The sequence below is a fragment of the Drosophila pseudoobscura genome, chromosome X (genome assembly GCF_009870125.1).
Source record: "Drosophila pseudoobscura strain MV-25-SWS-2005 chromosome X, UCI_Dpse_MV25, whole genome shotgun sequence".
NCBI lineage: Eukaryota > Metazoa > Arthropoda > Insecta > Diptera > Drosophilidae > Drosophila > Drosophila pseudoobscura.
In genome coordinates, this window is record NC_046683.1 from 50,811,955 (window position 1) to 50,838,356 (window position 26,402).

Here is a 26,402-nt window from a genome sequence, read left to right on the forward strand (position 1 = left end):
ATCAACTGGGGATATGTGTATCCGAAATGCTTATGGCTGAGAGCTACCGCATAGTCGCAAGAGTGGTGTAGTTCACCGGAATGGCATTTTAATTGTCATCTGACGCTGGTAAATTACACATTATTTATACTGAGTACTGGCATTAACATTTACCCTGTCATATGGCGCTATCCATGGCAATTTTAACTACAGCCTGGCGATACATTTTCTTTTTGTTTGTAGCTGTGCAATGCTCTGCTGTGGCGTGTGGTTTGGTATCTTCACAGGTCACCCCACAGACGATTCGATTGTGCAATTTCATTGTCCAACCACTTTTCATTAACAACGGCGGCAGTGGCAGTGGCAGAGGCAGAGCCAGAGGTACCAACATGAGGTAGAGGCATGTAAAAAAAACGTCAAAATGTATCCACAGAGTTGCCAATTAAGACCTCAGCAAATGTTTTCGGTCAACTGCGAGTCCGAATGCAAGTTCCCGAGTATATCAAAAGCATAAACTAAATGTTAAGGTTGACTCTGTCCGAGTCGATAAATTGATACACATAAAATTTGGAGCATAAAACTGTCGGAGGGAAAAAATTGCAGCAGCGAATGTGAATGTGAATGTGGATGTAGAATTGCTGAATGCAAATGCCAAAATGTGAACTGAACTGCCAGTGGAGCTTGAGAGCATCACCATCGTCGTCATCATCATCAGCATCCACGTCATGATCAGCATTGATTTAAGTGGAGTCAACTGGAAACTGTTGCATTTCTGGTTGCAACTTCAACAAAAAGCAGCAGCAGCAACAAGCACTTGAAATTAAAAGCAGCTGAAGACAGCAAAAAAAAAAAAAAAACAGAAACTAATACAATAATAAATAGTAGTAAAAGAAAAGAAGATGTTGCCACTGCATTTGTTGCTGCTGCTGCTGCTGATGGCATCGTCTGCTGTTTCTGCTGCTGCTGCAGTTGTTGACTTGCATGCCATGCAACAATTTCACAAGCGGCACGCAGACAACTAAATGACAATGTGAACAAAATAACAACAACAGAAGCAGCATCAGTGGCAGCGGCGGCAACCAGGAGAATTTATAATAAGTAACTCTCTTGCTGCCACCGCCGCCACCGCTGCTGCTGCTGCTGCTGCTGTTGTTGCACCAACTCTGATCAATGTTGCGCAAAAAAAAAGACAAAACAAAACAAAAGCTGCAGCCGCAAATCTTCCACTTAATTATAAACTTATTTATTTGGTTAGTTTGCAGCCAAACTGTCCTAATCAATTTGCTAAGGATGAGGAAATGGCAGCCGGGGAGCTTGCATCAGCATCGCCAATTTCCACGGATTTCCTCAGCGCCAAATTTCACAGCTACCGTGTTAACTTTGACACCACCAACGCAGATCCGAACCCATACCCAAACCCAGACCAAAACCAAAACCAAAACCGAACCCAAACCCAAACCCAAAAGGAGACCAATCCATGGACGTGGACGTGGATGTGGATGTGGCCTGGCATTAGCATTAGGTAAGCTCCTCAATTAACTCGCACGGCAATTGCCCAAATTGGCCACCGACTTGACTCCGTCCGTCAGCCGGAGATCGAAATTGATGCTGCCAGCTCTCTGCCAGGGGTTAAGTGTAGCTGCCCACGCATGCGCTGAAATGTTAATTCTCAATCCTCACCCGACACTGCCACCACAGTGGTACGAGTCCTGCCAACAAACAAAGAGACTTCCAGACCACCTCTAGAAACGGCATCATACTCGAGGATGTTCCTTCAGAAGGGACTGTTCCTTACTTGGTGCTTGTGCTGGAATACATTTTGTTTCCTTTTTCCCCTTTTGTTGGTCGCTATCGATCCCTTTTCCACATGTCGCTGGCACACTGTGCCACACTGTGCGGCAATTGCAAATGTCAAACGAAAGACTTAAGCAGCGAACTTGCTCAAAGGGGCTGGATCTAAGACTGGGCTGGGGCTTAAGCATATTAAATATGCAATGCTAATGCAAATCGATACTCGCATCCGAATCGAAAACGCTTGTTAAAAGTAATGCGCCCAATTTGCAATGGCAATACGACTAGAAGCCAAAGCCATAGCCACAGCCACTGCCACAGATAAAGGTAAGACCAAAGCCAAAATAAAAGTGCCCTTTAGCCTCGACCAGCCCAAATAGCCATGGCCGGCAGCCGTCGTCTTCTGGGCGTACGAGTGTGTGCAGAGTCATACTCTGTGGCAGAGAGGGTGGGCGGGCAATTTAGTGTCACGTTAGCATTTTGGGGCGCTTCCAGGCGGCAGTCAAATGCCCGAGCCTTGCCATTAGGCGGGCGGTTAACTAGCGGTTAGCCACCGACAGAGCCGTCAACGTTCAATTGGCCCCCTGAAAACGGAATCGCAGACGCAGTCGGATAGTTGGGATAGGAGTTGGACTCGGCTTCGGATTCCGATTCAAAGTGGAGGAGCAGCAGACGATGTTGTGGCGGCCGCAGACAGACCTTTCTCTTTGTGTTGGTGCTGGATGGTTGGCTGGCTGGCTGGCTGGCTGGCTGGCTGGCTGGTTGGCTTGCTGATCTGGCCTGGCCCGGCACGACGAGCCGCAAAGGTCGGCCGCAGTACTCGGTTCGGCTCTCGGCCAAGACGAGTCTCGGCCACGGGTTTTATAAATACAAGTGTTGGCCGCACAACGGCAAAGATTCGTTGCTGAACGTGCAGCGCGCGCGATCCATTAAATCCCATCCGACTAGACTCGACTCGACTCGATTCACTCTCCTTGCAGGAAAGACACGGTAAAGCATCGATTCATCCATCCGTCATCTTTGGAGCGTTACTAAATTCGCGCCAAAGAAAATCTGTTGCAAGACGCATCCAAGGATTACGGGATACGAGTGCCAATTGAGTTTTGGATTGAGACTACTCGCAAGACTCCAATTCAGATGCAAATTCAAATTCAGTTTCGCTTTCGGTTTCGCAATGTTTCGGTGCCAATGTTGGATTGTGTCGAATCTTCAATTATATAACTAAAAAAATAATAATCGCCGTCTCTGTGTCGTGTTTTTCTATTTTTGTTTTTTGTTGCAGCCGGCAATGCTCAATGCAGATGCAGCAGATGCAGCCATCGTAACCCCCTGACTGCCTGACAAGGAAACAACCGAAAAACAACAACTGACAAAATATCCCCAGTGACTGTGAAAGTAACCAACGGACAGATCCAGATACAGATATTCAATTACTAGTCTCTTTGGCATTGCCTAGGGCCTGTTATTTTTTGTTGTTGTTGTTTTTTTTTGTTGTTGCTGTTGGCGGTGTGGCAGTTGTGTCGGAGTGCTGCAACACCATGAGGATTCAAATATGGGTCCTAACACTTTTGCTGGGTGAGTACCCCATTGATCGTTTCCACGAATCGGTGTAGAAGTCGAAATATCCCTTGCCTGTCATTAGAGCATAATAGAAATAGATTCTTAAAGGATTCTATAAGTAATGTTGGCATGTACATACATATATATATACGTAGAGGGATTAAAGTTTCTTGAGTGTTCTTGAGGAAAACTTCTTATCAAATCGTAATACTTCATTTGTTTTTTTATTACTGTAAAAAGTACAAATTGTATCGAAATTATACAATTATTTTTTAAACTTATGATTATACGGCCTGAAGAAAGTTGTACAAGAATGCTCAAGACATATATTTTTGACAGTGTGGGACACTCAATTTCTTCAACGGAATGAAATATTTTTGAAGTTTATTCATAAAAATGAATTAGATTCTTTTAATGAACCTCCCTTATAAGTAAACTATCTGCTTTTTTATAAGGATTGAAGACAAACAATGGAAAGTTCTGGTAACTTTGGAGGATTACAAAATTAATATTCTGCAAATGTATATATAGAATAAAGAATAAACGGGTTGCTATAAATCTTGTCGTGAGATACACATAAATAGAAAGAAACATGCTTAATGCTCTACTATACCTAAATTATCACTCGTATCTTTAACTATTGTCTAATCTTGAAATTAATGACATCCATAACCACATACACATTAAAAACACAGTAAATGTCAAAGATCAACCATAATATTAAATATTTCCATGATATTCACACTTGTTCCACCTACCTATCCTCTGTCTCCTCCCACACAGGCCTCCTCTGCGCCCAGGCATTGGAAACCAACGCCAAGAGCGACAGCACCGGCAGCATCGGCGATAGCAAGAGCGCCGCCTCCACGCCGCTGGAGTCGGAGGCGTCTAAGGACAAGCGCCAGGTGAGCAGCAAGGAGACGCCCCTCTATCCCAATCACCGCAGTGCGGATCCAGCGGCAGCCGACGATCCCGAGGACGGGCAGGAGACCATTTACGGCACGAAGCCGAATCAGTTCATCATACGACCCATTGCCCCGCATCAGCATCAGCAGCACGAGGGGCACCAGGAGCCGCAGCTACGGAACTTTGCGGCGGCCAACTCCCGGCCGCATGCCGCCCAACTGCTGGAGCAGAGCCAAGAGGTGAGTGGGGAACACAATCGATTGATTGATGGGGTTTTGGCTGTGAGGGATTTCGCTGTTCATTTGTTTGTTTGCTTTTTGCAAATCGAGGGGCGTTTCATCATGTCGCTGCTTGGCCCCGCGGCCATCAGACATCAGACATCGGAGATCGGACGACCTGGCATCGTGACTGGGAATCGGTTGCAGTTACACGATTCTTTGCAAAATGCCGGATGTAAACATCTCAACATCAAGCCACAGCTTGTCCCAGTCCCCCAGTCCCCCAATCGCCCAGTCACAATCCCCAAGACCCAAGCCCCAGATAAATTGTCAAATTCTCCCTTTCGCCGAGGCCAAGAAACCTTGACCAATATCTCCCAGTGGCCCAAAGGTTTATTTTCGGAACAAATTGCGATAGACAAAGACAATTACAATTAGGCAAAGACAATGTTTCTATTACAAAATGTATAGAAATTAAATGCGCTGGCCTGGCAAATATAATAATAATAATAATATGATTATTATAAATGAAATCGGCAGAACTAAGTCACGACATGGCATGGCGACAGGCAACGCAGTAACAAATGCATAATTGCAACATTATGTTATTTTTTGTATTACGCGTTAAATAACGAATTCCATTCCATTCCCTTTCCATTTCCCACCCGCAACCATTTCCACCTTTTCGTCTACTTCTTTTGCTTCTGCTGTGGCTTCTTCTTCTTCCTCTTCTTCTTCTTCTTCTTCTTATGTTTCTTCTGCTCCATCATTCGCGACAGCGAAACAATGGCGGCGCGGCAGCTTTGAGTGGTCGTGGGAAGAAAGTTGACATAATGTTATAATCACCCCCACTTTTGGTCTGCTCCGCCAGTTGAGTTTTCTGTGGCTTGAATGTGGTGGTGGTGGTGGCGCCTTGAATTGCCGGCGGTGCGGCACAATATATTTGCCACAATAATGTGAATTACACGCTAGCAACACTGTACAGCAGGTTTCAAAAAGATTCGAACTATTTTAAGCTTAACTCCTTGTTTTTTTTTTCATGGGGGAAAATTTAATCCAAAAGTTGTTTATGATTCGCACAGACAAAGTTAAATGTATGACAACCTTTTTTTGCACAGTGTAATTATTGGTGTCCTATGTTGGTCACAGATTGTTGCAGCATTTAGCCATGGTGCTGCGGTTGTTGTTGGCGTTGCCAAACTCTTGCCACAAGTGTTATATAAACATATTTTTTAGATGCCACGCCATTCTCACAACGTCTGTGACTGCGAAGCACCTGCCATGTGGCTGCCACCGCAGTCTCTGTTGTTGTTGTTATTGGTGGCAGTGGGCTCCACATTAAACAGCTGCTGACATTGGCCGCCGCTGGCTGAAAGTTGGTTGTTCACACACCCACAGCAGCCCACAGTGGAAATCCATAATTACACGTCTCTCGATCTCTCTCTCTTCTTGCCACTGTAGGTGCAGCATTATGTCTACCTGCAAGATATTATGCGCCATCACCAGCCCAAGGCCCTGGGGGCCTCAGGTCAAGGCAAGGGTGCGGCCAGCAACCCGAAGAAGTCGTCCACACCCGTCGCTGAAGAGGAACAGGAGCAGGAGGCGGAGCAGCGCTATGCCGTTTCCATTCAGCCACAGCCACAGCCGCAGCTGCAGCAACGCCCTCGTCCCTATCCCGGAGTGGGTCCCTACCAGCTACCACTACCATTGCCCGCACCCCAGCATCAGCAGGGTCATCCCCAACAGCATCAACACCAGCACCAATCCCAGCAGCCATATCAGGTCATACCAGAGGAGCAGTTCCTGAAACTGCTGGAGGAAGAGTTGCAGGCGAGAGCCTACCACGAGCAACTGCGTCAACAACAGCAGCAGCATCAGCAGCAGCAACAGCAACAGCATTCCCAGCAGCAGGCGCAACAACAGCAGCACAAGCAATTGTCCATCCACAGCACAGCGGCCACCCACAAGGTGCTCCAGCAGGCGGAACCGTCTCTGGGCTTGGGCGGCTATCGCGATCGTTTGGTGGCCGAGCAGGAGCTTGTGTCGCCTGCCTATTCACAATCCCAGTCCCGAGGGGGTCCCAAGTATCTGCCCTTGTCACAGGCCCAGCAATTCGAGGAGGAGGAGGTGGCCCAGCAGCAGCAACAGCAGCAACAGCAGCAGCAGCAGCAGGCCCAGCGCAGTCATCTACACAAGCCCATCCACCATCAGGGACAACCGCATCAGCAGCAACTAATCTCCGGTCTTCCCCCACAGATTGCCTACTACCAACCGCAGATCAGCTACAAGACCCTGCCCAACCATCCGCTAGCCAAGTCCTCGCTGGAAAGTGAGATTGAGAAACTGCTGGCTGCCAATAAGCCCGGACCGGCCCTTGCCTATGTCGACAGCAGTAATGAGCCGACCTATAACCACCAGCAGCCATCGGCTCGCCACCCGCTGCCCCTACAGCATCCGCCGCCGCCCACCTCGCATCCAGCTCTGCGCCAACCCAAGGCCTACCTGGCCAGTACCCCCAACTCCCTGCTGGACGCTAACAACCAGCCCTTCGTCCCGTCACTCTTCAAGTTCAGCAACTACCAGCAGCCCACGCCCATCTATCCCACTCAGGCCGCTCCCCTTTCAGAGCCCAAGAGGCTAGGACCCGTGGTGTACCCTACGCAGACCGCCAACCAACCACAGCCCTCGCAATACTACTACCAGGAGGCGGCACCCACTGCCGGTCCCAAGCCATCCCCCCACCCAAAGCCCTACCTTCGCTCCAAGCACTATAAACTAGCCGCACCCTCGAAGGCTCTGCTCTATGCCGACTACGATCGCAGTCAGGGACCACCGCCACCGCAGTCGGCTTCATCCAGCTTCTATCCCAGTCCGCCGGATCCGATAAAGCATACACAGAGAACCCTAGGAGTGACACCCACATCTCTTCCCCTGCCCGACTATCCCTCGCCGTCGCCTTCGCAGTCCAGCATCTATGTTTCGCAGGGCACTGGAATCGTGACGCCATCCCGCGCTACGCCCACAGGCACGCCGGTCCAGAAGTTGCGGACGCTGGACGAAGTGAAGCAGCTGAATCTGCCGCCCCCTAACGGAAAGCCCCTCACCCAGGCCGAGTTCCAGGCGCTGGTCGATGCCGGATACCCGGTGAAGGCGGTGCCAGTGCCAGTGCCCGTCCCATACGAGCAGTACGTCAAGGATCATCCCGAGTATCGCAATCACCCTCCAGTGGACTATGCCCACCTCATGCGACTGGCCACGCGCCAGTTGGCCACCCAACAGCAGCAACAGCAGCATCACCATCATCGCTCGTTGGCCGCCCCCTCGGAGCCGTCGGTGAAGATCATCTCCTCGCCCACGGCCAGCGATCTACAGCAGCAGACGGCAACGGGCATTGGCGGTGGCAGCGTCACCTATTTGCAGCCCATCGAGGGACAACAAGCCCATCTGCATGCACATGCCCACGCCCTACAGAAGCGACGTCCGAGAGATGAGCAGGACACGGCCGTGGCGGGCAGTGAGACCAAGGCGGCCGCACCAGAGGCGAAAGCGCGACCGCAGACAGCACAGAAGGCTCAATGAGGCAAGCGGCTTCCTGTTTTTTTTTTAGTTAAAATGTCCTTGTCTAGTTTATAAGTATTGTAAAAATGTTTCAGCACTTGCGCAATGTTAAATTATAAAAAAAATAAAATACGGAAACCTAACAAAAGAGCGCGAGGACGATTACATTACATATTATTTTCGATACTCCAAACATGATCAAGAATAGTTGTTCTTACACTCAAGGTTATGATTTTTGGGATCGGAGTCCCTCACTTAGTTTGGGCCGAATCCCGAATTGCTGTTACTGTTGCTGCTGTCCGCCGAACTGAGCGTGTCCGGAGTGGCCGTCTCCTTGGTCTGCAGGCGGGAAATTTGTGGATCGCGTTTATCTTTTTCCTTGTCTTTGCGCTCTCGCTCCTTGTCCTTGCTGTGCTTGTGTTTGTGTTTATGCTTGTGCTTCTTCTTGTCCTTCTTCTTTTTTTTCTTGACGAGGCCATCGCTAGGCTTGAACTTGCCTTCGTCGTAACTGCTCTCGTATCGTGTCGACTCGGCCATGTCGAGTACCGTCATCGAATTTTCATCCTCGGCGTAGATCTCCGTCTTGATGCGCTTGCTCGTTTGACCGTCAACCGATCCTTCATCTGCTGGCAGTGCTTTCACTTTGGTCTCACTGTCGTAGGCCTGAGTATGGGATGGATCGTCTACCACTGTCACCACCTCGCTATGCTCCACCTCTAGCTTGATGATCTCATCGCCCACCGCAAACGCTTCTGTGGCCGTTCGTTTGATGGTGACCATGGCGGGCTTATGCCGTTCATGCGACTCAGTTTTCATTATCTCCGTCAGCGCTTGGGATTGCTTGGAGTCGCTGTGCTTCTTAAAGCTAGGTCCGCTGCTTGCACCGTCTTTGAGGAGGTCTTTGTAGAAGCTCTGATTCTCGCTGGCCTGAAGGCAGTTGGGACGCTTGCTGCCGTAGAGCGCATAATATAGATCGACGGTATCGCAGCGCAGTTTGGTGTTACCATACTCCTTGGTGTTTATTCTCTCCCAAAGGCGTTCGACCAGATTGGGGTTGTCCAAGGCGCTTTTTTTTATCTCACGGGTAAAGGGTGGATTATCGATCAGCAGCTGTGCCAAAGCATGCCGTGCAGCCGGGTCGGGATCAGTCTCTAACAGGTTGATCAAATGGTCCAGATCCTCGCTGCGTCCATCAACTTTCACAAAGTCCACCAGGCATTCCATGGCAGCGATTCGCAGATCAAGAAAGACACCGTATGCCGCATATCTGTGGTAGAAGTTAGGCAGCGACGGGAGATGTCCAAACTTTTGCAGCTTTCGAATGACCTTCAAACAGGAGACGGACACGACATACTTATACGACGGCAGACTCTTCTCCATGTTCAGCAATCGAGTCATCTCATCCAGCACTAGCCTAAAGAGAATAAAAAAATTATATGGAATCTTTAAAGAGTGGCATTGATTCTTACTTGGCATCAGTGGACAGGCTGTCGGTGGTGATCTGTGTACCGTGCATTGACACTGAGACAACGGGTGTCAGCGTTTCGCCCAACGCCTCCACCAGAGCAGCTCTGTAGTACGCATCCGTGTAGTGATTGCGCGAGTTCTCGTTGTACTTGAAGAGATCGAAGAGAAAGCGCATCACTTCTGGCGGACAAATGCCATGCGAGGTGCGCAGGCCTGCCAGGGAACCGAATCAGTTAAGGATCAAAGAAGGACTCAATACTCACCTGCCATAGCCACAGGAATCGCCTTTTGCAGAAAGTACAATTGAAAATTGGAAAAGTTGTTCAGCTTGATAATGTGTGGCGCACTGAAGGAGCCAAAGAACTTCCTGAATATATTCAGCATGGCGGGGGGACCGCTCCACGAGGCCACCATCTGGTTGGCAACTTTGGTAAGGCTGTGCGCTGCCTGGACCCGCACCTTATAGAAGCAGCGATCGCTCTCAATGGTGTCGGTGAGGGCAAGTCGCGTGGCATTTGTCGGGTAGTGCTGGAGCGCCTGGATGGCCTGGAACTGAGCCGTAACATCGCGCTCATGGCGCAGCTGGTATTGCCACTGAAAGTCGGGTTGCTCGATAATCAGGTCCCGCAGCAGAATCATTTCCGGATCAAGGCGTATCCAAAGCACAGGCGAATCGCTAAATACACAAAGCATAAGGCATACATATTGTATGGAAATCTAGCTGAGACTTACTCCATGGCAGAGAGATCCATGTCCACCTCTTCGCCAGTGGAGAGGGGAATCTTCTTTTTCTTGTTTCGCCTGCTCTTCGAGTGACAGGTAATATCCGCCTTGACTAGAGTGTTCTCGATCTGCAGCGTGTGCTTAAAGGTTCCATCCAGCTCCTGCAGTTGAACCAGCAACGGACCGTTGTACTTCCTGACCCCGCGATGATTGACAAAGTCCTGACGAATCTCCAGCTCGATGGTGTTTCGCTTGCGATTGAATACCGAGGACAGGGAGAACTTGGCATGGCCGCCAGTGCGCACCGACTGATCCATAAAGACGGACATGTCCTTGCCAGTGACAGTGAAGATGGCTTTGATGAAGATATTGGTGGAGATGAGCAGCTGGGACCAGAGACCAGCCCCGATTTTGGTCGAGGCAGCATTCGTCGCCAAGGCCAGCTGCTTGTTGAACACCTGTATGAGTAGCTGCTGTCCAATGCGGTGCTCCAGCATCCGAATGACAAGATGAGCCTTGCGACGCATAGCCTCCACATACTTGGGCGACACCGTGTGGAGACTCTTGATAGGAAAGTAGTGGACAATCTCCTGCTGCTTGCTGGCAGCTGCCGAGGGATTTGTGCTCGACACGGGCAATGGGGCGGGCGGCTGGCTACAGTCAAGAATGATGCCTCCGTACTTTTCCTCATACTTGACCACTCGGGCCAGTTCCGTTTGCACCCACTCGCGGTACTCGTTGTTGCCAAAGCATTTGCGAGAATACAGGCCACAGAGGTACTCGGCTATTCCCTTCGCCAGCCAGGTGTCCGACCAATGGTGGGAGGTGATGAAGCAGCCGAAGAATTGTTCGGCCACTGCGCGGGACATGAATGTGCGGCTGATGTACGTCTGGTCAATAATGGCTATGGAGTGCAGAAGGTTGACTGAGGCTATGCTCAGCGTCGCATAGGCACTGATGTCCGTGTCCAGCTCGTCTACAAACACCTGTTTGTAGCAGGAGAAGGGATAGCGAGTGGAGAGGGTCTCCTCGAAGAACTCGAACGCCTCGTGCAAGTAGCGCACCGTGTTCTTCAGCAGGGGCAGCATTCCGGGCAGGCAGAAGTGCGTCACCTCGTGCATGTGAGGATCGACATAGATCTCGAAGGGGCCTACAGCCAAGGCAATGTTGGGAGCACACACGGGCGTTGTCACCGTATAATGAAATGTTTTCCTGCGCAAATCTGGCGTCATTATGACTTCTATCAGCTCTCCGCACGAGACAGCCGTCAGATTCTTGTCCACCGTGAACTCCAGTTTCCAAGTGCAGGGATCGGCAAAGCTGTCCACGCAAGGAAACCACAACCGAGTGGAGTTCTCATAGCAATTGGTGAACATGTGTGAGCAGTTAAGTAGCTTCTCCTCGTCCTTGTCCGCACGTGGAATGACAAAGTGCACGCCGCTCTTGGGGTTCTCCAATGAGAACTCAATGCTTATGCGCAGGCCACGTCCCTCTTGAATGAGGGAAAATCCATCAGGTGGCACTTCAATAAACAGCTCGCCATTGTTTATATCCGGATCGGTAAATTGGGCTGCGTTCAAATGTGCTTCGCGGTAGTGCTCGAGCGATCGTGTTTTGGGATCCTTTGCGCAAATTTTCATAAAGGGGTCAAAGTAATGGAACTTGGCATGACACACGTCGTTGAGGACGACACTGTAAATCCTCATCTGCTTGGCATTCAGTCGAATAAGGCGTAAGCTGTCGCTGTTCGGCACTATGGTCAGCTCCACCATGCCCTATGAGCGTATTATTTGATTAAATATTGTAAATAAATGCAAGTTTAGTACTTACCATTAGATTGCGCCTCTCAAAACTGATGCCCGTGAGGCTCACAACCTGATGCGCCGTGCTGCGGTAGAACGAAAAAACATTAAACGCTGATTTTGAGGAACGTTGAAAGGGTACTTATAATTTGAATGGGCGAAGCGGTGCCTCAGGCACCTCAGGTTGCACATCCATCGCAGAGTCGTAGTTTATTCCAACCGAAAACAAAAAAAAACTTTCGTTTGTTATTAAAAACACAGCATTCTTATGACTTATCGCTATCGCAGACCAATCGACCAAATATACGGCCCGACCCTCAGAAATATACCGAAATATACCGTCTCATTTTAAAATCATACCGATGAAAAAACGAACTCAGCCCACTTAACCCCCCTTTATTTAAGTAGGATAACAGGTTGAGCTAAAGCGCGTAAAATGTTTTAAATGTTTGTAAATTCTTCTTGTAGATCCATCCCATCTTTCCTCTTTACTTGCAAAAACAACCACCATATCTTTCAACTTAACTGAGCTAAAATTCTTGAAGTTTCAAAATATTCGTGTATGTATCTAAATACCCACTGGTCGACAATGGGTTAATCGTTCGGATGCTATTGGTGCCCAATAGGTGCAGTTTAACCTTTATACTGTTTCATGTATTTTATCAAGTCCGTCATCGAAACTTTATCGTATTTTATAAAATATATAATACAAAAAATCAAATTTTTTTGAAATAAAATGGCGTCCTTAGCCCTTATTAATTGCACTTAATTGGACTATATATCTCTTCGTTACCTATATGGGGAAAACCGCGAAAAACAACAATTGCGCGGTTAAAAACAATCAGTTTGTTCAAGGGTTAAAGATTATGAATCATTTACCGAGAAAGTTAAATTTGGATCTTTCCCCCATTCAAAAAGTATATTTCCCAACCGAGTCAGCAGTTTTAGTTTGACGACGAGAAGTTAACCACCTGGAGACACTAATTCGTAGGTTTCTAGGAGTGCTACGCATAAAATAATTAGGAAAAAACCAGAGAATCCATTGAAAATAAATAATGTACGGTATTGATAATTACCCCAAGAATTATCATGCCAGTGGCATTGGACTTGTCAATTTGGCAGCTTTGGGCTACAGCAAGAATGAAGTCAGCGGCGGGAACTCGGAGAGCGCAAAGCCGAAGGCAGGGCTCTACCCTTCGCTGCCATACCCCTCATCCGAGTCCGTGGGTGGCATGCCATATGTTGTAAAGCAGCAGGCGAGTCACTCACAGAATGCCTCGTACCCGGGAATGAGCGTCGGGATGAGCATGCCAACGCCTGGACCATCGGCCCCGTATGCAAGTGCCGCGCCATATCCAGGTGCCGCACCATATCCAGGTGCCGCGCCATATGCAGGAGCCGGTCTGTATCCCAGTTTACCGTCTGCATCTTCATCGTTGCCGTATCCATCTGCGCCCCTGGCACCATATCCCTCGTCGATGCCGTACCCGAGCATGCCACAACCTGGACTTCCGTATCCATCCGCTCCACTGGCACCGTATCCAAATGCGAATACTGCATTTCCGAGCATGCCAATGCCTTACGTCCCCCTGCCAACAAGTCCAGCTCCCCAGCAGGCTGGCGGGTTCCCATCCTTGCCTTACCCGACAGCGCCGCCACCAGCCAGTGCGCCCACACAAGAGGAGGAGCCGTCTGTGGGAATTGCCGAGCTGAGCTTCACCAGCGTCAAGGTGCCGGAGAATCAGAATATGTTCTGGATGGGCCGCAAGGCTACCAGCACCCGGCAGACAAGCATTCGAGGCGATGACTTTGCCTCGCTCCGCGATTCCTGCGTGATCAATGGGACGATGTTCGAGGATCCCGACTTCCCGGCCAACAATGCCTCCTTAATGTTCTCCAAGCGTCCCGATCGCTACATTGAATGGCTTCGCCCGGGCGACATTGTGGGCGATCCCCAGTTCTTTGTAGAGGGCTACTCACGATTCGACGTCCAGCAGGGCGAGCTTGGAGATTGCTGGCTTTTGGCCGCTGCGGCGAATCTCACTCAGGACTCCACGTTGTTTTTCCGCGTCATCCCACCGGACCAGAGCTTCCAGGAAAACTATGCCGGCATATTCCACTTCAAGTTTTGGCAGTACGGCAAATGGGTGGAGGTGGTCATCGATGATCGCTTGCCTACCTACAACGGCGAGCTGATCTACATGCACTCCACGGAGAGGAACGAATTCTGGAGTGCCCTGTTAGAGAAGGCCTACGCCAAGCTACATGGCTCCTACGAGGCTCTCAAGGGTAACATCTAGTCATAGAACTCCCTGTTGTATGGATTTATTTCATCAAAACTATCTACTTCTAGGTGGCACCACTTGCGAGGCAATGGAGGACTTCACCGGCGGCGTTACCGAATGGTACGACATCAAGGAGGCTCCACCAAATCTATTCAGCATCATGATGAAGGCCGCCGAACGTGGCTCGATGATGGGCTGCTCCCTGGAGCCGGATCCGCATGTCCTGGAGGCCGAGACACGCGAGGGTTTGATTCGTGGACACGCGTACTCCATCACCAAAGTCTGCCTCATGGATATATCGACGCCGAATCGCCAGGGCAAAATGCCAATGATCCGAATGAGGAATCCATGGGGCAACGACGCTGAGTGGAGCGGTCCGTGGAGTGACAGTTCGCCCGAGTGGCGTTTCATTCCAGAGCATGTAAAGGAAGAGATTGGTCTGAACTTTGATCGCGACGGCGAGTTTTGGATGTCCTTCCAGGATTTCCTGAATCACTTTGATCGTGTGGAGATCTGCAACTTAAACCCGGACTCGCTGACGGAAGATCAACAAAACAGTTCGCGCCGGAAGTGGGAGATGTCGATGTTTGAGGGCGAATGGACCTCGGGAGTGACGGCCGGCGGATGCCGCAACTTCTTGGAGACGTTCTGGCACAATCCGCAGTACGTAATTTCGCTAGAGGATCCCGACGACGAGGATGACGACGGTAAGTGCACAGTCATTGTGGCCCTGATGCAGAAGAATCGTCGCAGCAAGCGCAAAGTGGGCATCGACTGCCTCACCATTGGCTTTGCCATCTACCATCTCACGGACCGCGACCTTCAGGTGAAGCCGCAGGCTCTGAACTTCTTCAAGTATCGCGCCTCGGTGGCACGTTCTCCGCATTTCATCAACACGCGAGAGGTGTGCGCCCGCTTCAAGCTGCCGCCTGGACACTATCTGATCGTGCCCTCGACCTTCGACCCGAACGAGGAGGGAGAGTTTATCATTCGCGTCTTCTCCGAGACAATGAATAACATGGAGGAGAATGACGATGAGGTCGGCTTCGGAGATACAGACGATCGCATTGCTCCCGCTTTGCCGCCACCCACCCCCAAGGAAGAGGATGATCCTCAGCGCATCGCCCTGCGACGCCTCTTCGACAGCGTGGCCGGAAGCGACGAGGAGGTGGACTGGCAGGAGCTTAAGCGCATTCTGGACCACTCAATGCGCGATGTTATGATGGGCACTGATGGCTTCTCCAAGGATGCTGTGCGCTCAATGGTGGCCATGCTGGACAAGGATCGCTCTGGCCGCCTGGGTTTCGATGAGTTCGAGGCTCTGCTGACGGACATTGCCAAGTGGCGGGCCGTCTTCAAGCTGTACGACACCCGGCGTACCGGCAGCATCGATGGCTTCCATTTGCGCGGAGCCCTCAATTCGGCTGGCTATCATCTGAACAACCGGCTACTCAATGCCTTGGCGCATCGCTACGGCTCCCATGAGGGACAGATACCGTTCGATGACTTCCTGATGTGTGCCATCAAAGTGAGGACCTTCATCGAGATGTTCCGCGAACGGGACACGGACAATTCCGATACGGCCTTCTTCAACCTGGACGATTGGCTCGAGCGCACCATATACTCATAGACAAATGGAGGCCAGGCCACAATAGTTGCAAATACAATCGCTTTCAATTGATACTAATCTAATCCTAAGTGCCACATTTACTTAATCCACATTCTACACATGATGCTGCATGAGAAATTACAGAACCATGACGTTACTTGTACAACCTGCAGATTGAGATACAGTCATACACCATGCCAACTAATGAATCTTATCAATCGACCAAAACCGGAAATAATGTGCGGTAATTGAAGTGACCTTGGAATAGCTCTAGGTGGCGATACACGATAAACGCCACAAAACCCAATGGTGCTTTGTATACAACACAGACAGTCGTTCATATATTAAAAACTGTATATACTAGACGCTTTATAGAGCGCTTTTAATACGTCTGCTGGAGGGATGACTAAGAGTAAACATACAAAATTCTTCTAGGCATTTTATGCACCTCATTTAAAGCCGGAAATTTGCCAGTACAAACTGAAACTGAAATGTGCATTACTAATCCATTACATACGCTACGAGATCCTCGTACAGCCATTAAATATTCTATAATTAAGTCAATATATACTACATATAAAATCCATATATGTACATTTTTTATCTGTTCTAATATTGTAATCTCTGAACCGACAACCGCCGTGTTTGTTCAGGTAATAAACTGAGACGAACAATGCTCCCTTTTTGTTACTACGTATGTATGTATGTACATACTTGAATAAAAGTTGGGAAGTGTTTGGAGAGCGCAATACGAAGCGACTCAATTACTCATCGAATCATTGTAATCCTAAAGAGAATAAGCAAAGCCCAGTATCGTTAAATTTAATCAATGAAATCATCAGAAAAGTTGTATTAATGATCCGATTAGAAATCTCAAAATGTCAAACTATCGAATGTAAACTTTTTTCTATGTGTAATATTTTTGATAAATGTAAAACTAACTTCGAAAGAGGCTAAGCCTTTGGAAACTTGCGAACAAACTAACGAAAAGAATACCCAAAAATATTGTTTGTAATCTTATTGTTATTGTCTTTAAATGATGTTGTTGTGTGCTGATGTTTTTTTAAATAAACTGCAGATTTGCGATTACAACTACTTGACCATGACGATATCGGTGGCACCGGTCGGAGGACCAGCTTCGACTAGGAGCTGCTTGAACTCGTCAAAGACCAGGTCGTTTTCGGAGGCCAATTGCGTAAGCAGCTCAACAAAGTCCTCGAACTCCAACCGCCACTTCCTAGGAGAGACCTCCATAAGATGGATACCATTATTGAGTGGGGGATACGTACTTATAGCGCATGTAGAGGAGACCAGTCTGTGTTCGAGTTATGGGATTAGGCATTAGCTTGGCCTGCTCTATCCAGGCATCGATTTGCGAGAGAAGAATGCAGTCAAACTCCTCGTTCTCCAGCTCCGTTGAAATAACCTGCGTCACAATAGTAATGCAGAAAGCCAAAAAATACAAAATATATAATTGGGGTATACCTTATAGTTGCAGTACACTATAAATAGCGTGTCCAGGGTATGCTTCTTGGGTTTATCATCGTCATCAGCCATGGTTAATTTGGGTGGAAAGAACGAATTCAAAGTACTAGCATACAAGTCTATTTGTGAGAGATTTTTGTCCCTTAAGGCAGATAGCGAAAAGTCAATGTGAGTGTACTAGATTCACATTTACGAGTGTACATATTTCAATTTTTCGTTTGTTTTTTTGATAAACAACGCTCCAGCGAGAGCGTGCGTACTTGTGTTATAATATCTCTGTTGCCATGGAAATGTGTTTCAATGGTGATTATTTTGGAGGTGCTGCACAATCCGCTGGACATGGTGCATAGGTTTCGGCGCCTCTTGCTGTCTACTGACATTGGCAATCCCATAGGGTGGGTCGGTGATCACGTGCTGCAGCACAAAGATGGAGCCTGGGCCATGGGTCCCTCTCTGGTCTGTGGCGTCAGTCAGAGAACGGAGACTTGTAGTCGGAGTGCCGGAGAGTCAATGTTGAGTCACAGATTGAGATCCGGATTAAAGTATAATAGTCGAAGTCTCTTTTTGAAAGCAATGGTTCCTATATGGTCCCGACTAACATTTCGATTTTTTTTTGTGTGTTTTATTTCATTTTATTTACAGTGTATGTACGCTAATTAATAATGTACTAAATATAAATGTTGTTTTTCAAAAGTAAACCGTTCCTTTTTATCATATAATCGTATATAATATATATATAATTTCGCAGTTTAGCATTTTGCTGTCTAAATTGTTGTTGCTGCACGTTGCGTTGCTTGTTCTTTTTGTTTTGTATTTTTTTTTTCCAAGAAGATTTATGTTTCGTTTATTATAATTATATTTATGTATGTATATAAATGTGGGGGTGTGTGGTGTAGGTGTTTGCATGTACCTTCATTAGCAGTATCTTTAGGCCTAAAAACAAAAAAAAGAGTACTCTTTGCTTCTGATTTATCGTAAACCGAGAAAAAGTGCTTTGGATAAATTCTTAGCAGAAGAGGCAACAAATAGATCAAAGCGCTTCGTTTGTTTTATGATTTCTAGATAATAAATACCGAAACAAATAATTGCTGGGGACAGGCACAAAACAGAAAAGGAAAAAAAATGTACACTGAAAAAACACATCTGTACACAAAAAAAAAACGCTTGAGAAGTAGCGAAATCTTTAAAAACTGAGTAGCGAGAACAGCTTTAGTAGCGAGAACTATAAAAAGTGAGCTTTACGAGTTTAAAAGATTGTTTTTGTTCCAATGATCTACTAGCTAATGACTGCCTACAGTTCTGTTCTGGGTTTCCCTTTAGCACTTGACTTTTACTTTGGAAATATTTCGCTTTTAGTATATTCATTAGTGTGTAGTTAGTTACGGGTCTTAATGTCCTAAAAATATGGTTTTAGAAATCACTTTATATGGGGGCTGGCTTCGTCTCGAATAATTTAGCTAGCTTTTCATTAAATTTGTTCAACATTTAGAATCCTTTTGAGGCTGGGATTGTGGACTGCTGCTTCTGCTGATGCTGTTCCTGGGGAAATGTTCATTGTTTCGTCTGCTATTGGCTGTTTGTTTAGATTGCGGGTTACATTTAATATCAAAAGGAATGATATATATGCATAATATATATATATGTATATACATATATCAAAATAAAACAATGCACTTCTGTTCTTGCACCGCAACGCGACTCTTACATGGGCCCATCAATGGCGCTCACTTTAAGGCGGAAATAGTACGCGGATCGGGCCAACATGCTCACCGCGATTACAAACAATGCCACATAGAGAATATACATGCCGCCGTGAGCCTGTCAACAAACAAAGATTTAAGTTTATGTAAAGAGTCGCCTGACTTGAATTCTGGGACGGTTTACTTACCGATGCATACGAGATTGTGCCTATGGTCACGGCAATGCCCGCCACAAGGAACAGCAACGCCACAATGGCAAACATAACGCCGCGGCTGTTGGCGAAGCGCGAACCCACCGAGGAGACCTTTCTGCAATGCGGACAGCGAGCCAGGGCATTGTGATAGGTGTTAAACTGCAGGTAGAAACATTATAGGATAGGCATTACTCTCTGATATGTGAGATATTGCTGCTTGTCAGCTTACCAAAAACGTGTCCGAACAGTGACCACAGATGACGCGACACATGCCCGGCATGGTTGGCACGGGTGGGGTGACGGGACTTGGGGCCAAGTTAATGATTCGCTTGCAATTGGGTCGGGGACAAGCGATGCGCTGCGAAGAGCTCTTGCAGATTAACAGACAATTGCACGGGCAGCGTACGTACTTCTTGCCCGGCGGAGCGTTCCTAATGGGCTGTGATCAATAGCGTAAGCGATTACCTTAACTAATCCATTCAATAATTATTAGTCACTTACAGTCGCCTCATTGCAATGGGTGCACTTGACCACATGCTGCTCCCTCTTCGTGGTAATGTCAATCATGTGCTGACACACGCGACAGGTGACCATTGGCACCCCTCCAGTGTTGCTACTCTGCTGATAGGGCGGTGGCAGCTCATCGGGTCCAATACAAGGCACTGCAGTCGGTGCTCCATTGCCTGCGATTCCAATGAAACCCAAAAGATCAGCAAATTAACATTTATATATACTCGTACAAAGCCTAGACCTTTTGTGTAAAATAAATACATCTCGCCAGCAGAGGCCTATAGGCTAAACTGCTACATTTTCTGCTTTCATTGCAGTCAGCCCCAGCCCCAGCCCCAGTCCCAGCCTCAGAGCAAGAGAGAACTGGTCTTTTGATAGTGTGTAGGTTGAGGAAGATGCGATAAAGACAAATGGGTCAATGTTTTGGTGCTATGAATGCAAAGCTCCTGTCCGCAATCACTAGCCCATCCTAGACTCTTGGGATGAGCCATTGGGTGGCTCAAACAAGTTCGAACTTATACAAAGCGAGAAAATAAACAAAAATCAAAGTCAAATTATGAATACTCGTTTTCCCCGGGATCTATGGAATGCAGAATACTTGTGAGCGCATCCATGCAACCAAGTCGTAATTGAACGCGTTTAAAAGAGTATGCAAAAGAGAGTCGAGACTTTAATGATATGAATGGGGCGCTCAATGAGCCAATGATCAGGTTCCTTGGCGTACAACAAAACTGAGGCAGGGCTGTGTCTCTTCTGTTTTGCTGTGCTCAGCGATAAGGCGGCGCAAGTGACGATGAGTCATAAATTTGGCTTCTGCCTGGAGTGCGCCCCCCGAAGCTGTTGCCCGCGAATCGATGTTGATTAAACAGCTGTAGAGAAACGCTGCTTTCTGCTGATACGGGGAGCATAAACAATAACAAAAGTAGTGGCTGCGCTTTGGCGTCGTGTTACTAATAAATGCTACCAGATACCAATACCCACGCCCACGCCCACGCCCACGTCTACGTCTACGTTAATAGACACGGTGGGCTAGGGCCATGACTCAGTTGGGGGAAGTGTGAAAAATCTATGAAATGCAAGACTGGGAGGCTTCGGCGACAACTTCAAATCACAGTTGCGGATAAGTAGAGCGCACACTTGTTGGGTTTCAAATGCGAAGCGGAGCACAGCGACACCGGCACCGACACAGCCCGCACGCCAATAGACCCGTATAGTACATCGATACATGCGGGTTGTGGGGGGATTTTACACCAAGTTGAATGTACTTCGCGGCCTACACAGGGTCAATAATCATTTGTACGCACCATCCTCATTGGGGACTGCGGCTGTGCTGCTCCCAGGATTCTCGGCACCCTCGTCGACGGCAGCGGACGAGGTGTACATGATCGATTCATCCTTGTTGATCAAGCTCTGCCTTTCGGGGTCGGCCATGCTGGATTATCGAGATTCCTGAAGGGTGCACTTTTTCTTCGTGTGACAAGAACAACTCCCGTTACTGCTGGACACAAATTGCCGTTCTCGCTGTTGTATTTGTTGTTGCTGACTCTTTTCTGTAACGCAACGCCACAACTGGAAAAAAACAAGAGTACACGGCTTATTAAAGTATCACATATCGCACATATTCTCTAAAGGCAGGCAATAAATATACCACAGCACCAAAGTGCAGTGCACAATTTGTTCTTTGTTTGATTGCAGTCACTTGTTTTTCGTTTTCCTCGGTTTTTACACTCGTTTCTGTTGAATATCCTCCCTCTTCGGCATGCGCCGCAATAATCAATTGTCGGCACCTTTACTGCACTACCCACATAGGGCGGGTGCAACGATTACATTTGTTATAGTCGAAAGTCGTTTAATTTGTCTAATTGTTTAATAATTGTTGGCCATATTCCTGCTATATTTTACCTTATTTTGTTGAAAATGCACTGCTGTCGACTCGATCTGGCCACACTCGTCTTTTGATCTGGCAGCACTCACGGAGCAGGGCTGCATAAAGGAATTCATTTTCTGTAGCCCTGGTGCACACAAAACAGTCCCCAGAATTGTGTTTTTTTTTTTATTATAATCAATATATGTACTTAATGGCCTAACAAAACAGAGACCCTACAAGTAATGGCTCATTGCCCTGTATGGAATGCATTATTATATAGAAGGTAAATGCAATAACCAAAAAACTAGTTCGTCACCAGCTCAGATCGGAACCAAAACAACTCTGGCTGCGGCACGTTGATAAATCAAATGGCCGAAAATATTAATAAATCAAACATAATTCACTGCAAAGACACAGAACAACTTAATGAAACAGTGAACAGCAACAGCGATGAGACCAGCAGCTCCGGTGACATCGAAAATAGTAGATACGGGAAACTACGTCGCAGATCCGTGCGCAGCTTTTCCTACCACTATCAAGCTCTACCCATGCGTGTTGTGGGGGATCAGTCTGCTTCCATTTCGGGATATTCAAGCTCTGCCCGGGATATAACATTAGGCCCCGCTCACATCATTGAGGACAGTTCGGAATCCGAGTTCCACATATCTGACACGAGCAACGAAGAACCGGCGAACAAATCAATTAAATTTGTTGGTCGTCCACTGGGAAAAACTGATTTGGACTTTATCAAAAAGCAATACAAACGTAAAAAACGACCAAAAAAGAAAATATACAAAGAATAAGCAACGCAAAAGGAAACCACCACATTTGAAACTGAAATGTGCGCGCAGGGCTGGCAAATAAGGTGTGTCGTGCGTTGCACAACACTGATTCAGGCCCAGGGTTGGTTGGTGCATTTTGGAGTAGTGGTCAATTTTTACGAGCATAACTATTTACACGATTTTATGTAAATAAAACAAATTAAACGTAGGAAAATTAAGTGCAAAGTGTAAGTAAAGCCTCTCAGCTGCCATAGGATATAAGATATCATTAAATGCTGCCCGAACAACGGCTTAAATGGCCTCCCAAAATCTTTGATGATTTCATTTTCACACTGCGCGTTGTTGTATTGGAAACTTCGTCGTAGCTTTGCTTGATGCTGTTGCTATTGTTGTTGCTGTTGTACCCACGGCTGCTGTTGCTGCTGCTACTGCTGGGCGCCGACGTCAACAGACACAGCGACGCTCAAAATGTTTGTTTAGTGGAGGGCAAAGCATGGTTCGTTCGTTTACGTTTATCTGCCTGCCATTTAGGGCACCAGCCAACAACTAAAACAGCACAGCGCCAGTCGTAGCCAGAGCCACAGCGGTAGCGAAAACGTCGAGAACACCTGTTCCTAATTGATTTTTCACATTTTTCCCGTTTGCCTACAGATCATTTCATCCGACTTCAAATTCAACAACTGTGTTCTGGCATTTTTAATCAGATGAATTAAAAAGGAATTAGCTGCAAAACATGTTCCCCTCTTAGACCAACCATAGCCCTAGTATTGATTAGAATTTTTAAGTAAAAAGTATTCGAACGAACGAATTTGCAAGCCGATTTTGGCCACCGTCAAGTACACACCATAAAATCCGCAGACAAATCAGGAGATATGGACGCCCCACCAATGTTCAACAGCGTCGAGGATGAGTGCAGATATTGGAAAGAACGCTCCAAACAATACCATAAAGAGTAAGTACATCCATATTTAGTCCACGGTAAGAGCCACATTAATCAATTACATGTCCACCGATTACAGATGGACAGACGTGAAACAGGAGTACGATGAGTTTGTCGAACAGTCACGCGAAATGGAAATAGAAATGGACGCCACTCTGGAGCAAAAACAGAGTATTATCAAAGATCTCAGAGCCAGGCTTAATATGTTTGAGAAAGAAAACGATTCCCTTAAGGTAAAGTATAACTGAATGTATGATGGCGATTGTATCCTGCAGACTCCACAACCCTTAATAATAATATTCACTTTACGCAGCTGAAGCTGGACTCAAACTGCATTGATATGTCCAATATGGAGAAGCAGTTAGACACAGTGAAAAAGGAGCGCGACTCCATGAAGGTATACCTGCGGCAACTGGAGCAGAAAAACGACGACCTGGAGCGTGCCCACCGCATACTCAACGAAAGCATAGAGAACTTTGAAAAGATGTTGGATCAAGCATATGAGAAGAATGCTCTGCTCGAGTTGGAGGTGGATGAAAAGGGTCTGCTGCAAGAGAAGCTGCAACGGCTAATGGATGAGACGCGAGGTAAGACGAGAGGCATAACGCAGACAGACTGCAGGCTCTGGACTACATTTCCATCTGTTACAGATCTCAAACAAGAGCTCAATGTGAAGACACGCTACACGCCAGCGAATGGCACGAGCAACACCGCAGCAGTAGGCACCACCGCTGCCAACAGCACCATGAACTCATCCGCCTCTTTACCTAATGGCATTTTGGCCAACGGCGATGTGACGCCGCCACATGTCGACAACACCGCTGCTACAAAAGTCACCAGCGTCAGTGTTAGCGCTCTCAACGGCAGTTTAGTTAACAATAAAAACGAATATAATCAGCAAAATTCGCTTAAAAGTAAGATACTTCTTTCCTTAAAGCGTACCAAACGCGTCTTCAAGTTATCCAAATCGAGTCGCCATATCAAGCTTATGAAATAGTTACGCCTTCCATTTTGCATTTAATTGTGATTATCGTTTTATGTTCCATTTCATTATAATTTATTGTTTCATTTTTATTTACCAATCGTACACAAAAACACATTTTGTTTATTTTGTTAGCACGTTTAAGTTCCTTTTTTATTTGTAATTGTATAGTAAATAATTAAAATTAAGACTCCAATCAAATGTAACGAAAGTTTGAGACATTTCTTGTAGGCAAATTGTGCGTTTTGTGTGCGTCTGTAGCTCCTAGTTGACCAACTAACCGAACCGCTGTATTACTATTAACTAACCTGCTGTGTATGTGTGCTTCCTCTTGCAGATCCCGAGAACCTTATCAATGGCAATTCCATGAATGCCAGCTCCCGCACAACGGCGCTCAACATTGTGGCCGACATGTTAAGAAAACTAAACGTAAGTCCCTCCAAAACCAAATACCAATAACTGATATCAACCACTATCACACATCACACTAATATAGCATGCCCTTAGAGTCTTCTCCATTTTCTGTTCTATTATTTCCATCCTCTGCACTCTTTCCCCGCCTGGTTTAAATGTTTTTCCATATGTTTTTAGTGGGATAAGGCCTTGTTATGTCCTGAATGCGAAAAGTTTCGCTGCATTTGCGAGCGCCCGTCCACGCTTCAGTCGCCGCCGCCGCCATCGGCCAGCGACTCGAGCCTGTTTCGTCGTGCCTTTGGCGGCAGCAGCGGCTCCGTTGTGACAAGCGCCCAGACCACGCCAGTCAGCGATGGCGGCTGTTCGAGCAGCAGCTCTAGCAGTCTGAACCTAGGCACAAACATTTTCAAACGCTTTGCCGAACGCATGCGCAACTCTACGGACGCAGAGCTACCGCTCTGACATTGCGCATCGAATTTAAGGCTACTTTTAAGTGCTCGACGCTTGCATTTATTAATTGCTTTGGTTAATAAATACAAACTATTTTTTTTACCTTACGGACATCTTTTGTTTTGTTGTTACTGTAATTGCTTGGTGATTGTCCCACATTGGCTAACACTCTGCCCATTCTGTTGTCTTGCAGGCGATGGAGACGAAGCTGAAGACATATCGCGAGCATGCACCGCCCATGCAGCCGCGCCAAAGATCCTCCCAACAGCCGAACCATCCAGGAATGGCTGGTCTGGCCTGCCTCTCGCTCGATGCGGAATAGTCCCAGCCACCATCAGCATCACAATCACCGATGAATATCACCATCCACCTCCAGTCCAGAGTTTAGTGGGAAATATATTGTTCAGTTGGCTTTACGTTTACGTTACGTTAATGTTATCGTTGGCAATTATTTTTTACCCGCTGCCGCCGCTTCGTTTATTATTTATTTCACATAACTTGACTTGTAAAAATTCGAAATTACACAACAACTGATGTTGTCTTTTCAAGCCCATCAACCTATAGAATGCCTTAGTACGAATTAAGAATAAACAGTATACTTAAGCTAGGTCCGGTTCGGTTCCCTCTTTGAGTTGGTGTTCCACGCGAAGGCATACAATGTGTTTAGATAATAAGATGATGAAAGATGAAAGGTATCCCCACAGGCCCACGAAGAATAAGAAGCTCTGTCCAAGTATTATGCTTCATGTGGACAACGATAACAAAAAAACCCGAAACAACAAATACTCGTAGCGTTTAGGAAAAAAGACAAACCACAACCCCCTTCTGACTAGACACGGCTTCGTTGCTTGTGGTAGCATCCCGGCTGCTTCTGGTTCCTGGCTGTGTCGCCGAAACATTAATTATCTTATACTATAGTTATATCTATCCCAGAGCTATTTTCTGTTTATATTTACGAGCGAATATAAATGTGTAAAAGGGCAAAAATCTGTTAAAAGCAAATGTATAAAAATAACAATACACAAACCACAAATCCAACGAACATGCTAATGTACACAAATAAAGATGATTCTAATTAGTTTTAATAGAAGTTCCATGGCCAGATGCATTTCCCTTTAGCGCATTTCAATGTCAATGTCAACGTTGTCAAAAGTTTTAATTGCCTTGTTCCACCATGCTC

General features: G+C 47.0%; 7 protein-coding genes across 11 annotated transcripts; 4 read left to right on the plus strand and 3 right to left on the minus strand.

Moving 5' to 3' along the window:
• Positions 1-2,228: 2,228 nt before the first annotated feature.
• On the plus strand, positions 2,229-8,066 carry LOC4812759 (mediator of RNA polymerase II transcription subunit 15). The gene is made up of 4 exons (XM_015187599.2): positions 2,229-2,760; positions 3,053-3,345; positions 4,114-4,475; positions 5,916-8,066. Exons 2-4 carry the CDS (start codon positions 3,309-3,311, stop codon positions 8,031-8,033), a joined length of 2,517 nt encoding a protein of 838 aa, XP_015043085.2. The 5' UTR covers positions 2,229-2,760; positions 3,053-3,308; the 3' UTR covers positions 8,034-8,066.
• A 103-nt stretch (positions 8,067-8,169) lies between these two features.
• On the minus strand, positions 8,170-12,317 carry Taf2 (TATA-box binding protein associated factor 2). Its single transcript, XM_033384373.1, has 6 exons — positions 12,151-12,317; positions 12,033-12,087; positions 10,212-11,977; positions 9,743-10,155; positions 9,482-9,692; positions 8,170-9,426 (listed from the first exon to the last, which is right to left on the minus strand). Exons 1-6 carry the CDS (start codon positions 12,198-12,200, stop codon positions 8,268-8,270), a joined length of 3,654 nt encoding a protein of 1,217 aa, XP_033240264.1. The 5' UTR covers positions 12,201-12,317; the 3' UTR covers positions 8,170-8,267.
• Positions 12,318-12,858: 541 nt separating this feature from the next.
• On the plus strand, positions 12,859-16,913 carry CalpB (Calpain-B). Its single transcript, XM_001353681.4, has 2 exons — positions 12,859-14,293; positions 14,358-16,913. The coding sequence occupies exons 1-2, from the start codon at positions 13,060-13,062 to the stop codon at positions 15,917-15,919; spliced, it is 2,796 nt and encodes a 931-aa protein (XP_001353717.2). The 5' UTR covers positions 12,859-13,059; the 3' UTR covers positions 15,920-16,913.
• On the minus strand, positions 16,904-17,923 carry LOC4813140 (uncharacterized). The gene is made up of 3 exons (XM_001353680.4): positions 17,384-17,923; positions 17,188-17,324; positions 16,904-17,135 (listed from the first exon to the last, which is right to left on the minus strand). Exons 1-3 carry the CDS (start codon positions 17,453-17,455, stop codon positions 16,991-16,993), a joined length of 354 nt encoding a protein of 117 aa, XP_001353716.1. The 5' UTR covers positions 17,456-17,923; the 3' UTR covers positions 16,904-16,990.
• Positions 17,924-18,196: 273 nt separating this feature from the next.
• LOC4813276 (type 1 phosphatidylinositol 4,5-bisphosphate 4-phosphatase) lies at positions 18,197-21,831 on the minus strand. Of its 4 annotated transcripts, none has more exons than XM_015187597.2 (6): positions 21,690-21,831; positions 21,092-21,356; positions 19,779-19,960; positions 19,507-19,716; positions 19,272-19,436; positions 18,197-19,201 (listed from the first exon to the last, which is right to left on the minus strand). In XM_015187597.2, exons 2-6 carry the CDS (start codon positions 21,216-21,218, stop codon positions 19,085-19,087), a joined length of 801 nt encoding a protein of 266 aa, XP_015043083.1. In that variant the 5' UTR covers positions 21,219-21,356; positions 21,690-21,831; the 3' UTR covers positions 18,197-19,084. The 4 variants fall into 4 exon arrangements, with proteins under 4 accessions (XP_015043083.1, XP_015043082.1, XP_015043084.1 ...); XM_015187596.2 differs by lacking the exon at positions 21,690-21,831 and adding an exon at positions 21,514-21,618; XM_015187598.2 differs by lacking the exon at positions 21,690-21,831 and adding an exon at positions 21,487-21,502.
• Positions 21,832-21,943: 112 nt separating this feature from the next.
• Positions 21,944-23,267, plus strand: LOC4813586 (uncharacterized). The gene is made up of 2 exons (XM_033384377.1): positions 21,944-22,663; positions 23,088-23,267. The coding sequence occupies exon 1, from the start codon at positions 22,023-22,025 to the stop codon at positions 22,455-22,457; it is 435 nt and encodes a 144-aa protein (XP_033240268.1). The 5' UTR covers positions 21,944-22,022; the 3' UTR covers positions 22,458-22,663; positions 23,088-23,267.
• nudE (Nuclear distribution protein nudE) lies at positions 23,253-26,028 on the plus strand. Of its 2 annotated transcripts, none has more exons than XM_033384376.1 (6): positions 23,253-23,388; positions 23,456-23,609; positions 23,690-23,963; positions 24,027-24,290; positions 24,696-24,787; positions 25,416-26,028. In XM_033384376.1, the coding sequence occupies exons 1-6, from the start codon at positions 23,309-23,311 to the stop codon at positions 25,542-25,544; spliced, it is 993 nt and encodes a 330-aa protein (XP_033240267.1). In that variant the 5' UTR covers positions 23,253-23,308; the 3' UTR covers positions 25,545-26,028. The 2 variants fall into 2 exon arrangements, with proteins under 2 accessions (XP_033240267.1, XP_033240266.1); XM_033384375.1 differs by lacking the exon at positions 25,416-26,028 and adding an exon at positions 24,950-25,333.
• Positions 26,029-26,402: the final 374 nt, after the last annotated feature.

Excerpts from the sequence above, each read along its gene's own strand:
- CalpB (XM_001353681.4), top strand. The coding sequence starts at position 13,060 with ATGTACGGTATTGATAATTACCCCAAGAATTATCATGCCAGTGGCATT. Across the intron at positions 14,294-14,357 it reads CTCCTACGAGGCTCTCAAGG|GTGGCACCACTTGCGAGGCA; the intron begins GTAACATCTAGT and ends ATCTACTTCTAG.
- Taf2 (XM_033384373.1), bottom strand. The coding sequence starts at position 12,200 with ATGGATGTGCAACCTGAGGTGCCTGAGGCACCGCTTCGCCCATTCAAA. Across the intron at positions 10,156-10,211 it reads ATGGATCTCTCTGCCATGGA|CGATTCGCCTGTGCTTTGGA; the intron begins GTAAGTCTCAGC and ends TTGTGTATTTAG. Across the intron at positions 9,427-9,481 it reads AGCCTGTCCACTGATGCCAA|GCTAGTGCTGGATGAGATGA; the intron begins GTAAGAATCAAT and ends TATTCTCTTTAG.
- LOC4813276 (XM_015187597.2), bottom strand. The coding sequence starts at position 21,218 with ATGGCCGACCCCGAAAGGCAGAGCTTGATCAACAAGGATGAATCGATC. Across the intron at positions 19,961-21,091 it reads CGCAGTCCCCAATGAGGATG|GCAATGGAGCACCGACTGCA; the intron begins GTGCGTACAAAT and ends TTGGAATCGCAG. Across the intron at positions 19,717-19,778 it reads CCCATTGCAATGAGGCGACT|CCCATTAGGAACGCTCCGCC; the intron begins GTAAGTGACTAA and ends TATTGATCACAG.
- LOC4813586 (XM_033384377.1), top strand. The coding sequence starts at position 22,023 with ATGGCCGAAAATATTAATAAATCAAACATAATTCACTGCAAAGACACA.
- LOC4813140 (XM_001353680.4), bottom strand. The coding sequence starts at position 17,455 with ATGGCTGATGACGATGATAAACCCAAGAAGCATACCCTGGACACGCTA. Across the intron at positions 17,325-17,383 it reads TAGTGTACTGCAACTATAAG|GTTATTTCAACGGAGCTGGA; the intron begins GTATACCCCAAT and ends ATTGTGACGCAG. Across the intron at positions 17,136-17,187 it reads CTCCTCTACATGCGCTATAA|GAAGTGGCGGTTGGAGTTCG; the intron begins GTACGTATCCCC and ends GGTCTCTCCTAG.
- LOC4812759 (XM_015187599.2), top strand. The coding sequence starts at position 3,309 with ATGAGGATTCAAATATGGGTCCTAACACTTTTGCTGG. Across the intron at positions 3,346-4,113 it reads GGTCCTAACACTTTTGCTGG|GCCTCCTCTGCGCCCAGGCA; the intron begins GTGAGTACCCCA and ends CCTCCCACACAG. Across the intron at positions 4,476-5,915 it reads TGCTGGAGCAGAGCCAAGAG|GTGCAGCATTATGTCTACCT; the intron begins GTGAGTGGGGAA and ends TTGCCACTGTAG.
- nudE (XM_033384375.1), top strand. The coding sequence starts at position 23,309 with ATGGACGCCCCACCAATGTTCAACAGCGTCGAGGATGAGTGCAGATAT. Across the intron at positions 23,389-23,455 it reads TCCAAACAATACCATAAAGA|ATGGACAGACGTGAAACAGG; the intron begins GTAAGTACATCC and ends CACCGATTACAG. Across the intron at positions 24,788-24,949 it reads ACATGTTAAGAAAACTAAAC|TGGGATAAGGCCTTGTTATG; the intron begins GTAAGTCCCTCC and ends ATATGTTTTTAG.